This window comes from Macrosteles quadrilineatus, unplaced genomic scaffold (assembly GCF_028750875.1).
Source record: "Macrosteles quadrilineatus isolate MER2022 unplaced genomic scaffold, UCM_ALF_1.0 Scaffold_3__2_contigs__length_128488019, whole genome shotgun sequence".
NCBI classification, from domain to species: domain Eukaryota; kingdom Metazoa; phylum Arthropoda; class Insecta; order Hemiptera; family Cicadellidae; genus Macrosteles; species Macrosteles quadrilineatus.
Genome location: NW_026542596.1, coordinates 106,123,247 through 106,137,451, shown reverse-complemented (window position 1 = coordinate 106,137,451; position 14,205 = coordinate 106,123,247). Strand labels below are relative to the sequence as shown.

Below are 14,205 nucleotides of genomic sequence, written 5' to 3'. Positions count from 1 at the left end.
TCAAATCAAGTGCTTTGTCACACAGTAGTCCTGCGCATTTTGTGTTATTTGAGTTATCTCACTTTTTCATTAAGTGATTTGGCAATCTAATTAGTTTCATTATCTTCGTTGTGGTGACATCACATCTCACAACATATTTCATGTAAGTTTAGTACATTCAAATTAAGTTCTTAGATATTAAGTTACTTCGGTAAATCTATCTTCTTTTAACTTATGCCAGGCCACAATCTACTGTATGTAGGCTAATGAAAGTGATATAACTTTGGTATGATTGTACACTTTCATTGTCCATATTTTGCTCGTTTACTTCGTGTTGTTTATTAATATTGCATTTTGAATAAGTTGTGTATTTAAACTCAAACTGTGTATTTAACATTGGCTTTATTTAAAACAATCAAAATTGCACAACAGAATCCAAGTTAGACAGCCTAAGGCCTACCATATTGCTTTTTCGTGGATTTGGTTTTAAATTAATACAGTCGAACCTCGTTAGTAATAACCTCGGGGGTACAGTTTCTTAACTGGGCTATGCTAATATCGATTGAAACTATCGATTCGATTAGTAAACCTTCATGCGATTTTTTTACCATCAGCAAGTTTGGTTGGTTAGGTTAGGTTAAGATAGTTTAATTTGATAATAAATATATTTTAAAATATCGATTATTAATCAATATTTTCAATTCGATAGTTTCAATCGATATTAGCATAGGCTAGGTACCTTAGCCCAGTTAAGAAACTGTACCCCTGGGCTATGCTAATATCGATTGAAACTATCAAATTCAAAATATTTATCAATAATCGATACTTACTTTTAAATATATCTACATTCATAAAGGTCAATGCTAAAAACATCGGTAATTATTTACCGTATTTACATTGGGATATGATGTAATTTTGATAGGTATGTCTACTTACAGTATTTTTAAGTTAACGGAGGAAAATCGGTACTTTCCTGTTATCTGGTACCTGCAAAAAAATTCTTTAACCACAAGTACAACTTCGTCGATCCAGAGTCCAGAGCACATACTACCGTTTAGGTTAGGTTTGGTTAGGTTAGGTTCGTTTACTTACAATACTCATGTTATTGATAAACTAACCTAACCTAACCTAACCAAAGTACAACCAGGTACCAGATAACAGGAAAGAATTTTTTTGCAGGTACCAGATTTTTTAACAGGATAGTGCCTTTTTAACGCTGAACCCAAAAATGCAATCAGTTTTGGTCGGAGAGATAATAATAATAATAATAATAATAATAATAATAATGTCTTTATTTAGCAAGCGTTTTTCAGATACAATATTTCTGCTTTTCAAAACAACTCTTGTCCTTAATACTAATAAACAATTCATAAAAACTAACTATAAAACAATATATAAAAAATCTATGAAAACAATGTAAAACAATCCATACCAACAATCTATTGAACAATCTTAAAATTTAAAAAAAAATCTATAACAAACATTACTTAAAATAACCAGAATCTGCAATACTAGGACTAGACCAATTAACAATAAAAACATACATTTACTTTAGACAATTACTTTTAGCAAACAAATATTCCTTTAACCTTTTTTTAAAAGTGTTCAAAGAGTTGGCCCTTGTTATTAGAGATTCCTAAGTGGGCGTACAGTTAAATAATTAATATTAAACTTAAGCTTCAGTTTTGTAGATTTATTAACATATTTGTGGTATGGACGAGTCCCAGTTCTAGTGGCGACTAACACTAAAAGGGGTGGAAGGTTTGTGGAGTGGAAACAGCTGTCAGTTGTTTACATTCAATACTAAACTACCGGTACTAAACAGACAAAACCACACACGACGCCATGAGCGAGCAAAATCAGAGTTACAATATGCAATAACTAGATTTTTCAAAGAAAATGGACTTTGGTGCTGTTAAGAAAATACAATAAATCAACTACGATACATAAACTAACTTATTAATCACATGAACATAAAATATCAAACAAAATTCAATTAATTCACGTAAAATATCAGTACCTAATAGAATTTAGGCCACTGCCATTAGCCAATAGTTGAGGATTGGAATGAGGACGATGATCATGTATCATCGTCCTCATTCCAATCCTCAACCATTGGCTAATGCCTCAACGTCTGTTAATGAACGTGCCATAGTGCATAATCCCATAGTACATAATCCCATTGTGTCTAAAAGTGAAAACGTGCCACAGTGCATAATTTAATGTATGAGCAACTAATAAATGATGTTACATAACCTAATCTAACCTAACCCAACCCAACCTTAATATTAATGTTTAAATCGCAGTTTATGTCAGAAAAGGCATGTGAGGAAGATAGGTCGGACTTTATGCGGATTCGTGACTATATTAACCCTCCGAATGTCACTCGTCGAAAAATCGACGCGTGACACACTTTGTGTAGTGTCACACGTCAATTTTTCGACGCGCGAACATCGTTTACGGCGAAGGCTCTATGACTGACTGAATCGGATTGAACTGGATCGAGTTAGGTATCTAAGGTTCGAGTTAGGTATATTCTTCTCGTTATATTCTAAGCTTTCTCCAGAGGTCTGTCTCAGCGCTGTATGTTCTCCGAGCCGATCGTAATTGTAGCAGACAGCTGACGTGCGTACTTGTAAATAGCTAGGTTACCCTCGGACCGATGACTGATGTGTTTTATTACGTTTATCATTGTTTTAGTGTTAAAAATCAAAAGTAGTGATATACGTGGTGCATTATAAGAAGATTTAAGTGATTTTGAAGGGCTGGTTGATGATCGTGAAGAAGTAGGTAGTGATATTGATGTAAATTATCAGCCAGATTCCTAGCTATGGTTAGGCTATGCATTCTTAGCTAAACACTATGTACTGAAATCTGTTTTTTGCCCATAACTTATTTATTTGCAAATCTACTTCCTTATATTATTATATATTTGTAATTCTCATAAAATTTAGAACAAAGTGGCTATTTTCAAATATTTATAGGCCTATAATTTATCCAATTTCATTGAGCAAGAACTTATTTTTTTTTTGAAAATTTTCCAAAATATTTTTTTTTTACCTAAAAAATTTTGTCGAAACAAATGTTCCTTATGTTTTATGTATAATATTGAAGCCCATGATTTTCCAAACAAAATGGTATATGGAACAGTAGAATTAACATTGTTTTAAGCTTTTCAGATCGGTTTTAATAAAACCTTGCAAATGCGCCAAAAATAGGCGGACATTAAGGCCTAAACTATGGACACTCGGAGGGTTAAGTCCTTTGAAGTGAGGTTAGATTAGGTAAGTTAAAGGTTAGGTTACAATGAACCGACTCATTAATTACCTTCCTAATCTAACCTCACTTCAAAACACTTAATACAGTCACGAATCCGCATAAAACCCGACCTACCTTCCTCACATGCCTAAATAAGAACTGATTAATTGGTTTCAAAAATCAAAACGAATTGATTTGATTTCATTCTATATTAGATCAAGTATTTAAACAGTTGTTTGCTCTTCTCACTCAGTCCTTCTCACTCCTCACTCAGTACGGACCCGTCCAGTCCAGACCACGCCATATTACCATTACCTTCAATACCGCTCAATTATCCTTAGATTCGTAATCCTAACCTTCGTTTTACGGCTGGATGTTAAATGTTGTGGATGTTAAATCTATTTCAAGCATCTATATCAGATTAAGACAGAGGCATGTGGGAGATCTAAGGTTTATTTGAGTTTCTTTTTCATATAATTATGTATTACATTGAATGTATGGCCTACCTACTAACTATACATATATCAATCTATTTAATTTATTGTTTACTTTATAGAATACTAAATAAATAACAATTGACATTATTAACAAACACCTTTATATCTGCAATCAGATTGGTTATCTTTATTTTGAAACGTTTGTTTGAATAAAGAATCTCTTGGGAGCACGGTAGGGCACACGGAAGATTTCTCAGGTGCCGTTTGACGTCACTAACTGCTGACGTCACTAATTGCTGCGTCTGAAGGAACAAACAATTTTATAATTTTCTATTATTAAATTAAACTGTCATAACCTAACCAAACTAACCAAACGTGCTGATAATGGAAAAATCGATTAAAGGTTTACTAATCTAAAAAATAGTTTTGTTCATAAAATAAAATTATAATTGCCTAAAATTAAATTTTATAATTTTTTAATTTTTTAATAAAATTAATTTTTTAATAATTTTTTAATTCGGTGAGTCGGTGGCTCAGTTGGTAGGGTCGCGGACTTTGGGCCCAAGGCAGAAGTGTCGTGGGTTCGGATCCTGGTCACTGCCACAAACTTTTATCAGTACAGTTCACCTTTGTACTGTACCGGCTCACCCCTTGCTTTGCTGGATACGTTCCACGCACAGATCTGTAGTCTATGTGGACGGGCAAATGCAAGGTTAAAAGAGGCCGCCAACCTCTTTAAAAAAAAAAAAAAAAAAAAAAAAAAAAAATTATAAAATTAAACTGTCATAACCTAACCAAACCAACCAAACTTGCTGATATGAAAAAATTGTTGATAAAAAAAAGTCAGTGCCGCCGGCGGGATTCGAACCCGGAACATTCGGATTATCAGCCCGTAACGCTATCCACTGCACCACCGATGGCTCAGAATTGTATCGTTGCGGTATTGGTGTTCCCTCAAAGTGACGTCTTCAGCAGTTAGTGAGGTCAAACGGCACCTGAGAAATCTTCCGTGTGCCGTTTCGTTGGGAGCATAACCTGTACCTCTTAACCTCTGCTCTTAGAACTGTCAAATTTAAGTATTTACAGCTGACTTAAATTAATTGATATATTTACATTCTTTCAAGATGTAAACATGGAAAATGTGGAAGCCCATGGGGCGTAGCTCAAGGGAAATATGAAATTTAAATTATATAATATTGCATTGTCATCCATTTGTGAGCTATGTTTCAAATTTCAAGTCTCTAGCTCATCGGGAACTTTGTTTAAAATTGATATCAAATTTTGTAGGAAAGCGAGCTAATAAAAACAAGCCCATGGGGCGTAGCCCAAGGAAAATATGAAAATTAAATGATATAATATTGCATTGTCATCCATTTTTGAGCTATGTTTCAAGTCTCTAGCTCATCGGGAAGTATCAAAATTTGCAAGAAAGCGAGTTATTAAAAACAAGCCCATGGGGCGTAGCCCAAGGGAAATATGAAAATTAAATGATATAATATTGCATTGTCTTCCATTTGTGAGCCATGTTTTAAGTTTCAAGTCTCTAGCTCATCGGGAAGTTAGTGTAAAATTGATTGCAAAATTTGTACCGGACAAGAAAGCGAGCTAATAAAAACGTTTTAATAATCCAAACTGCAAACAAAACTAACAGATTAAAGGTTTTGCACTTCTGTCAAAACTTCACACAGCAAACCATGCAAAATATAATTGTCAAACAAACACACCTTTCAGTCACATACATTCAACATATTAACTATTTAAGTTTTGTACAGCCTTCATGGCATCAAAAAAGTCATCAAATTTGTAATATGGGTTTAACTCAAGCCAATTTTTCACAATGGATACAAATTGATTGTAAAAATGGTGTTTACCGTATGAATAAATAAATAAATAATTTTGATCTCCTCTGGGAACGGACAATGCCAGGGAGGGCATTGAAAAACCTAATACCTTAACAGGAAAACAGTTTTGTGATTTACTTCATCTATTAGGCCTACTTTACTTATATGTACATTTGAAGGATTTCTGGTCATGTAAGAGTGAACATCCTTATTAGGTCGTTAGGCCTATAAGAAGCATAACGGCAGTATTAGGCTAAACCTCGATAAAACGAACTTCTTAAGTTATTATGAATACCGTATCTCGATAATACAAATTTTTCCCTTGCCTACCCCTTGAAATTTGTCTTACAGAGGTTCAACTAAGTTAACAAGGCCTGTTTAAGGCACATTTAAGGAAAAATTAACACATTCTAGGAGCTTGTTCTAAACATCAACCTAGGACTGGTAGGTAGGCGAAGTTAACTTACTAACAGTACCCTGGTAGTCAAGTTAGTACCTACGGCTGGGTTTTTTTGCGGTTGAATGTTACTAATCTGGTAGAGCGGTAGGTCTAATGGTCTAAGGTCACATTCTTCTTTCGCTAGGGGGCAGCTCTGTAGATTGATGGTAATGCCTTGAATCACGTCGGGTGAGCATAGCTCTCAACTAGAGAAGCTTACTTTTGCAGAAGAGGCCCACCTAAGGTAACATAAACAGTTGGGTGGACGTTGATGGGATTGGTCTGGATTCTTTAAGAGTTGCAGTTCCATCAAGAATTTTGCTACATTTTATCTATCATTACTATCTGGGTGTCCCCAAAAATATGTTTACAGAAGGAGTTTTTGTGTCTGAATAATACATTGGTAAGTTAGTAATGTAGGCATCAATATAAAATGGCGACAATATGTTTTAATTAGTAAATATAGATTCAATTATATATTTACGATGCTATAGGCTACCACAAGTAAAACGTATATGTGTTTTCTTTGCAGAGTTGTCTAGATTATGGCTAGTAACAACATGGAGAACCCCCCGCCCTACAGTGAGGCTATCAAACAGCCTCCGTACAACCCGACAAACCAAGGGCCTGCGCCCAAGTATGACGCTCACCAACAGTCTGCCGGGCCTCAGTATCCTCCTGCTGGTGAGTGAAACCTTTCACTGACATTCCATCCCCGTAGCACATTCTGTGAGTGGCTAATTTAATTAGTTCTATTTTAATAAACAAATAGGCTACACTTGCTGGTCTATATTGATTAGATGTTAAGTTCCTGAGTTGCTTTCTTTCTTAACGTTTATGTCAGGAGCATTTTTACATGAGGAATTACAAGAGGAAGTACTGAATGCTTTTAGGAAAAGCTGTCCAAACCCATGAGTTGTGGATGTGCCAGGAATCGAACCTGTTCCTCCCACACTGAAGTCTTGTTTTGTTTGACTGTGTACTGACAATACTGTAGTTTATGTCACGGGCTGCCAAGTCATGCTAGACACCTAGAGTCAATTATTCTTAAAGAAATTACTATTTAGACCTACTGATGGTCATATTTAATTAGCCTATGTAGTTTATGTCCTTTTTCTTGAAAACCTAATTCATAATTTTATCTAACAATGCCTCTTGTAAGTTCATATTACTACTTAACTGGCTGGGTAGCTGAGTGGTTATAGTGCTCGCCTAGTAATCAAAAGGTCGCTGGTTCGATCCTGAAAAAAGTCAGTAGCTTTTTGATGGATCGAAACTGGACCCAGCTGTTCCTGATCATTGGGCTTTAAATAAATGATCCTGACTAATAAAACAGCTGATCTTAGTCAGTAACAAAGCTACACAGGTCATCACACACCATTCTACACTCATCCTTCACTCATATTTGGGTTAAAATACGCACCTAGGTGGCGTCCCCATCTCAATGATTGATAATTGATAACTTAACAAACTAGGTCACATAGGTTATCAGTGTATAAAACCATTGTAATATACAGTAGACTCCCTCTTATCCGGACACCTTTTAACCGGACATCTCTTTAACCGTACCACACTCGGCAGAAATGCCATCTCTTTGACCGGACAATTTTTATTAGCACAGTGGTTTAACCGGACTAGATCAGCAGGGAGTGGGCGGTACTGAAACGACTGTTCTCGTGGGAAAGATTTGAGACCAGTGATCACGTGTCCAAATACAGTGCTCTCCTAAATTTAAGTCGAATATCACAGTAAACGGTGTGTTTTAACGAGTTTTTTGGGACATCGGTTTAACCGAAAAACCCGTTATCCGGACTGGCCACGATCCCAAGGAGTCCGGATAATAGGGAGTCTACTGTATGGTAGCGTATACTTTGGTTTTTATGAAGAAATATATTTAGATGTCTAAAATTTTCCAATAGTTATTACTTGGACAGTTAAGAAATTATATATGGATAGGATATAAGACTAAAAGCATAGTGCCAGCTTATTATGAGTAAAAAGATCCCAAGTCTTGCATTCTTAGGGAAAACAAACATGCTCTAGACTCTAGAGGGACAAAGCTTTGGAAAAAGTAACACCTACTATTACTTTATAATGTGAAATCTCATTAACAAGACCCTTGATAACAAGTCATCCGTGATTTTGATAACAATTACGAGTTTAATTTTTAAATACCCTTTATTTAGTAGGCTATACCTCCTAATCACATGTTATTACAAAACTTGATAAGAATTTAACATTGACAACATTTTTATTTTTAATCCAAGAGAATTTTTATTGAGGTTCTGCTGATTGTGCTTTAATTTGATGCAACTTTAGTTTAAATTTAGTTTTTTTATAATTTTCAATTCCTAAATGGAATCAGATGACCTGGTAAAAGTTTGGTATAGAATAACACTGTAGGTTAGGCCTTACAGGAGAAAGATTTTTTCAGTTTTGGAATGAGAAAACCTAGTCTTTCAGATTTGTAACACCCTGCAGTTTTGACCCCCCTAGCCATATAGGATTGCACTTAAATTAGGCTAAACTTTTTAATTCCATGTGTACAAAGCTTACTTGTGCCCTTTTTACATCATAGGATTAGCCAGAGTTTTTAGGCAGATAAAAACTAACTGTTTATGAAGATTTGTTTATTTGTGCAGGTCCCAGCATTAATGTGACCCGAACAGTGATTGTGATGCCCTCCTATGGCCCGTTCCCTGCTAGGACAATCTGCACCTCATGTCACGCAGACATTACAACTCGGGTGGAACACAAACCGAACACCCACACTCATCTGATGGCCTTGCTACTTCTGTTCCTGTGAGTATGTTGTGGGACCCAGGCAGATTGCGTTGTTGTAGTGAGGAGATTAGCCCTCATACAGATAACCTATTTTTTTATACTGAACTAGCTGTGTGCCGTTCTACGCACGGGGATCTTATTGTAGTCAGTTATTGAAACCTTTTTATTAAGAACAGAATTTGGTTTGCATATTTTCAGATATGCTGGCAAAACTATTATATATAAACCTTCGCAAATACAGTATCTGACAGTTCCAAGCCAAAACAAATGCTTCGAAATTAAATGTAACCTGGGTCGTGTTGGTCCATATGTTAAATCCAATGATTAAACTAAAAAATGCTTTATAGATCTATGAGGCATAGCCCTAATGTAGGCCTATAATTGAAAGTTTCCTTCCACAATGGTTAAAAGTATTTAAGGTAGGCTACTACCTCAACCTCCCAATTTAACACTTTATTCGTGTTGACATTTTCATTATAGCCTAAAGGTACTTTTGTCCTTTCCGTGAAACACTGAGAAAGGACATTAATGCTTTACTAACAGACATACACACAAAAATACAGAACTTAATTAGGGGATTTGCTACGCTTTAAGCATAACAAAGTACTTGTAAAATTAGTATCTGAAATATTTTGTTAATGTCATCAAATTTCATCATAACAATGTATATTTGCTTGGACCGATGATGACCCGAAATGACGGCTTACTATATGAAATGAAGTACTATAGACGATTGGTAATTTATAGTAAATATTACCAAAATAGGCCACGAACTATTGATACATAAACAACGTAAAGCATTTAAACAATTCATTATGGTTTGCTGAATAAATGTTTTACTAAAATGCGTCATCGTTTTCTTAGCATAAACTAACATTTTGGAATCAAGAAAGAAAAAGCAAAAATTGTACAGTTAAGACATCAATTAAATTTAATACGCCTGTAATAATAAATAAGGTGCAACACCAACGATAACTAATTTGTAAAGTACAGTGATGTGTTGGTACTTAAAAATGATTCTTGCTACTACCAACAGTACCAACGGTTCTAAGGAATAGAACCGGTACCAAAAACCAACGTTCACAGTTGAGAACTATAGTACAGCCGACCAATTAAATGAGTTAATCGAGTCCCGAGGTTATTGATCTCTTGGTTTTGGATTTTCTCGTAAAACGTTTTAAAACGGCAATCAAAGTTATTTGCCATTAATTGCTTTATTGTAAACAACTTTTAATGTAAACTTATCGGTGTCAGTTTGAAAAAAAAAACAACCTCATACAAACAACTTTTTGTTATTTAATAGATTACGTACCTAGTCTCTAAACAATGATTGGTAAAGGCTATCTAATAACATTAGAAGGAAATGTGACAAAAATCACACAACGTTGGGTTTTTGGACGTTTGTAATTTTATTTCTTAAGTAGGTAGGCGTGTATTCTAGGGAAAAGTACCGGTATCAAGGATCGTCGTCGAACAGTTTGTTATGAATAATTGGGTAGGCGTACGTACCCAAGAGATGGGCTATGGGCCTATTGGCTGTATGGTCCAGCGATTGCATCACACGGTGAGTAGGTACTATTGACTATATATATATAGTCAATGGTAGGAACAGAAAATAACACATTAGAAAAGCGAGTTTAGCATCATCCGTAAACCTCTGTTACAATCACCCACTGCAGTTGTGATTTTTTACTTTACACTTTACACAACCGCCATTGAAGCGCCGTGTCAATGAGTGGAAACCATATTTCTAAGCCATTTGGCGACGATCATTATTAAATTTAAAGTTTCCCAGCCGTATACAACACTGATTCAAGGTCTTCTTTTTGGTTATCAAAACTCAAGAACAATTTATACACAAAGAATCTCTGGTTCCTGAACTGGATGATGCCTAGTTATTTAATTTCATTTACACGGTTACACTATTACACTATATTATTGCACTTTCGATTAATTAAATCCGTTATGTAAGAAAACCGTTTTTAATCACTTGGGATTTACATTCAAAACGTGATTGAAAAAGGTTGCGGTATTTGTAAACAACATTTGTAAACATATCAGTGACAGCTAGAAAAAATAATCTTGATTTGAACATCTGTTCGTTATTTCATAGATGATTATGCAATAAAAATTGGACGAAAACTTGACATAAATCGCACAAAACTACATTTTTGAACGTTCGTAATATTATTTAAAAAGTAGTGAGGCCATATTTTAATGGCTAAAGACAATCTCGTCAATCCAGTGAATACATTAAAATGACTTGGATCTTGATAGGTACTCTCGTTTTCCAGGAGAAGATAGCGTAAAATGCCATCTTGAGTGTTACAGACAAAGGGAAAGACAGACAGACAGACAGACAGACAGACAGAAATTGAGATAAGACTCGTTTCTGCTTATTTAATGTATAAGACGTAAAAATAACCTAAAAATATATAATTCTGAGCAATGTACAGACAAAACTCTAATTTTATTTATATAGATGAAACAGATTCAAATATCTAGCATCTCAAGAGGTTGAGCTAGTACAAGAACTAACTTTAATGTGGTGAACCCAAGACATTGCTGCCTTGCTTTTACAGTCCACACTCCACAAATACCAACTGAGCCATAATTCACTATTTTCTTCTAGACAGTTTAAATATAAATTACTTAGTATAAGTTTGATTTAAAAAAGTGTATGTTGTATTTCTTGAGGATTGGGAACGTTGAAGGTAATACATTTTGTTACTGTGTTAATCTCATATGGTTTCGTCGAAGTTTTTTAGACTGTTTTATGTTAGGATATACAATATAAAAACAAAAGGGATATTTCCCCTACATACAGCTACATTCCCAATCCATAGTCCAGCTCCACTCTTACTGGGAAGACTGGAATTTCACCAGGAAGAGCTATATGTGAAGACCACAAATATATAATGTGTCGCCTGTCATTGTGTTAACAGGTTCTGGCCGTGTGCGCTGTGTCCTTACTGCACGGATGCCTGTCAAGACACCAACCACTACTGCCCTAACTGTGGTGCCTTCTTGGGAACCCACCGGGAGACTTAGGCCATCCACATCACTTCTACCCATATTTCTAAAGAGTGTTTTGTACAGCAAACTCGTTTGGTAAATATACGAAGCGTAATTCCACCATTAAATCGTCAAGATTAATTCAGGTGCAATCGTTCATCACTTTGCATCGAGTTTGTTAATATTCCTTATTATGCATTCCTAAGCGCCCTACACTCGTATAAAGCCTCGGATTATTTCTATTGTTTATATTTATATTCTATATTTTACTGAAGTTTTAGTGGTCGCATGACAATGTTATCGTCCTTTTGGATTCGATTTTTAATCCAGCAAAGAATATTTTGTTACTAAACTTAGTTTGTACGAAATATTTGTGAATGCTAAAATAATCTTATTCTGTAAATAAAAGTATAAAATACACTAATGTTTTGACCTAACTGTGTTTTACCATATCCTCTAATTAGTTTTCTAAATAGGCAAATTTTCATATAGTAATTCAAAAAAAGAATAAATAATATTTAGCCTACCCTTAATCTGACTTAAGATTTATGGTATCCATAATAACTTTCTTAACTCTATTTAGCATTGGGAAAAAACTAACTTCAACATTCATGGGAAAGTTGGTACCTACCTAGTAAAAATTACCGTCTAGAATCTTCCCAATATAGTTACTATTTTATTCATGGTGTCTACTCTCCGGGAAATTCGGGAAAACCGGGAAACCTCCGGGAATTTTATCTTACCTTGAAATGTCCTGGAAAACTCCAGGAATCCACCCAAACCTCCGGGAATCCGGAGCCCAGTCATCGGAATCGTCGCCTAACCGAAACACTACCGCTTTTGTTGCCACGATCGCGGGAAACGATTATCGGTGTTGCCGAAACCGCAAGATATGCTCACGGGTATTGCCGCGATCGCGAGTGACGATTATCGGTGTCGCTGAAACCACGAGATATGCCTACGGGTGTTGCCGCGATCGCGGAACACGATTGTCGATGTTGCTAAAACCGCAAGATATGCTCACGGGTATTGCCGCGATTGCGGGAGACGATTATCGGTGTCGCCGAAACCACGTGAGATGCCTACGGGCGTTGCCGTGATATGCGCACGGGTATTGCCGCGATCGCGGGAGACGATTATCGGTGTTGCTAAAGCCGCAAGATATGCTCACGGGTATTGCCGCGATCGCGGGAGACGATTATCGGTGTTGCCGAAACCGCAAGATATGCTCACGGGTATTGCCGCGATCGCGAGAGACGATTATCGGTGTCGCCGAAACCACGTGAGATGCCTACGGGTGTTGCCGCGATCGCGGGAAACGATTATCGGTGTTGCTAAAACCGCAAGATATGCTCACGGGTATTGCCGCGATCGCCAGAGACGATTATCGGTGTCGCCGAAACCACGTGAGATGCCTACGGGTATTGCCGCGATCGCGAGAGACGATTATCGGTGTCGCCGAAACCACGTGAGATGCCTACGGGTGTTGCCGCGATCGCGGGAAACGATTATCGGTGTTGCTAAACCCGCAAGATATGCTCACGGGTATTGCCGCGATCGCGGGAGACGATTATCGGTGTCGCCGAAACCACGTGAGATGCCTACGGGTGTTGCCGCGATCGCGGGAAACGATTATCGGTGTTGCTAAAACCGCAAGATATGCTCAACACGGGTATTGCCGCGATCGTGAGAGACGATTATCGGTGTTGCTAAAACCGCAAGATATGCTCAACACGGGTATTGCCGCGATCGCGAGAGACGATTATCGGTGTCGCCGAAACCACGAGATATGCCCACGGGTGTTGCCGCGATCGCGGTAGGCGATTATCGGTGTTGCCGAAACCGCAAGATATGCCTACGGGAATTGCCGCGATCGCGAGAGACGCGTGAGATGCCTACGGGTGTTGCCGCGATCGCGGGAAACGATTATCGGTGTTGCTAAAACCGCAAGATATGCCTACGGGAATTGCCGCGATCGCGAGAGACGGTTATCGGTGTCGCCCAAACCGCAAAATATGAATACGGGTGTTGCCGTGATCGTTGACGGTGTGACGTTTTGTCGCTGATGTTGAAGATACTGCAAGATATGCTCACTGATATTCCCACAATCGCGGGAGATGATAACTGGTGTCGCCTTACCTACCAGTTATACTGTTTTATTATGTTGTATAAAATATTATTCTTTGGAAATGTTTTGTTTCAAATAATAATAATCATTATTAATAATAATAATAGCCTAATAATAATCATTTTCATTTATTAGCTGGTTGCGATTAGTTAAACGGGTTCCGATAGTAGCTCCTTAAAATTCAGGAATTTGTCTTGAATTCTCCTGGAAAACTCCTTGAATTTTTCAAACCAGGTTTAGTAGACACCATGTTATTGTGTGTGGTTTTCAGGATAATGATTATTCTAAATATTCAATTTTTTTTAATCCAAGAAAATAGTTTGT

The 14,205-nt window shown here is 36.7% G+C and overlaps 1 protein-coding gene across 1 annotated transcript; it reads left to right on the top strand.

Annotated features, from left to right (window-relative positions):
* On the top strand, positions 1 to 12,177 carry LOC128990270 (lipopolysaccharide-induced tumor necrosis factor-alpha factor homolog). Its single transcript, XM_054412586.1, has 4 exons — positions 1 to 142; positions 6,487 to 6,638; positions 8,597 to 8,756; positions 11,684 to 12,177. The coding sequence occupies exons 2-4, from the start codon at positions 6,500 to 6,502 to the stop codon at positions 11,787 to 11,789; spliced, it is 405 nt and encodes a 134-aa protein (XP_054268561.1). The 5' UTR covers positions 1 to 142; positions 6,487 to 6,499; the 3' UTR covers positions 11,790 to 12,177.
* The last annotated feature ends 2,028 nt before the right edge of the window (positions 12,178 to 14,205 follow it).

Bases quoted from the DNA above. Each gene is read 5' to 3' on its own strand.
- LOC128990270 (XM_054412586.1), top strand. From the start codon at position 6,500: ATGGCTAGTAACAACATGGAGAACCCCCCGCCCTACAGTGAGGCTATC. The intron at 6,639-8,596 runs GTGAGTGAAACC...TTATTTGTGCAG, and splicing joins GCCTCAGTATCCTCCTGCTG to GTCCCAGCATTAATGTGACC. The intron at 8,757-11,683 runs GTGAGTATGTTG...TTGTGTTAACAG, and splicing joins GCCTTGCTACTTCTGTTCCT to GTTCTGGCCGTGTGCGCTGT.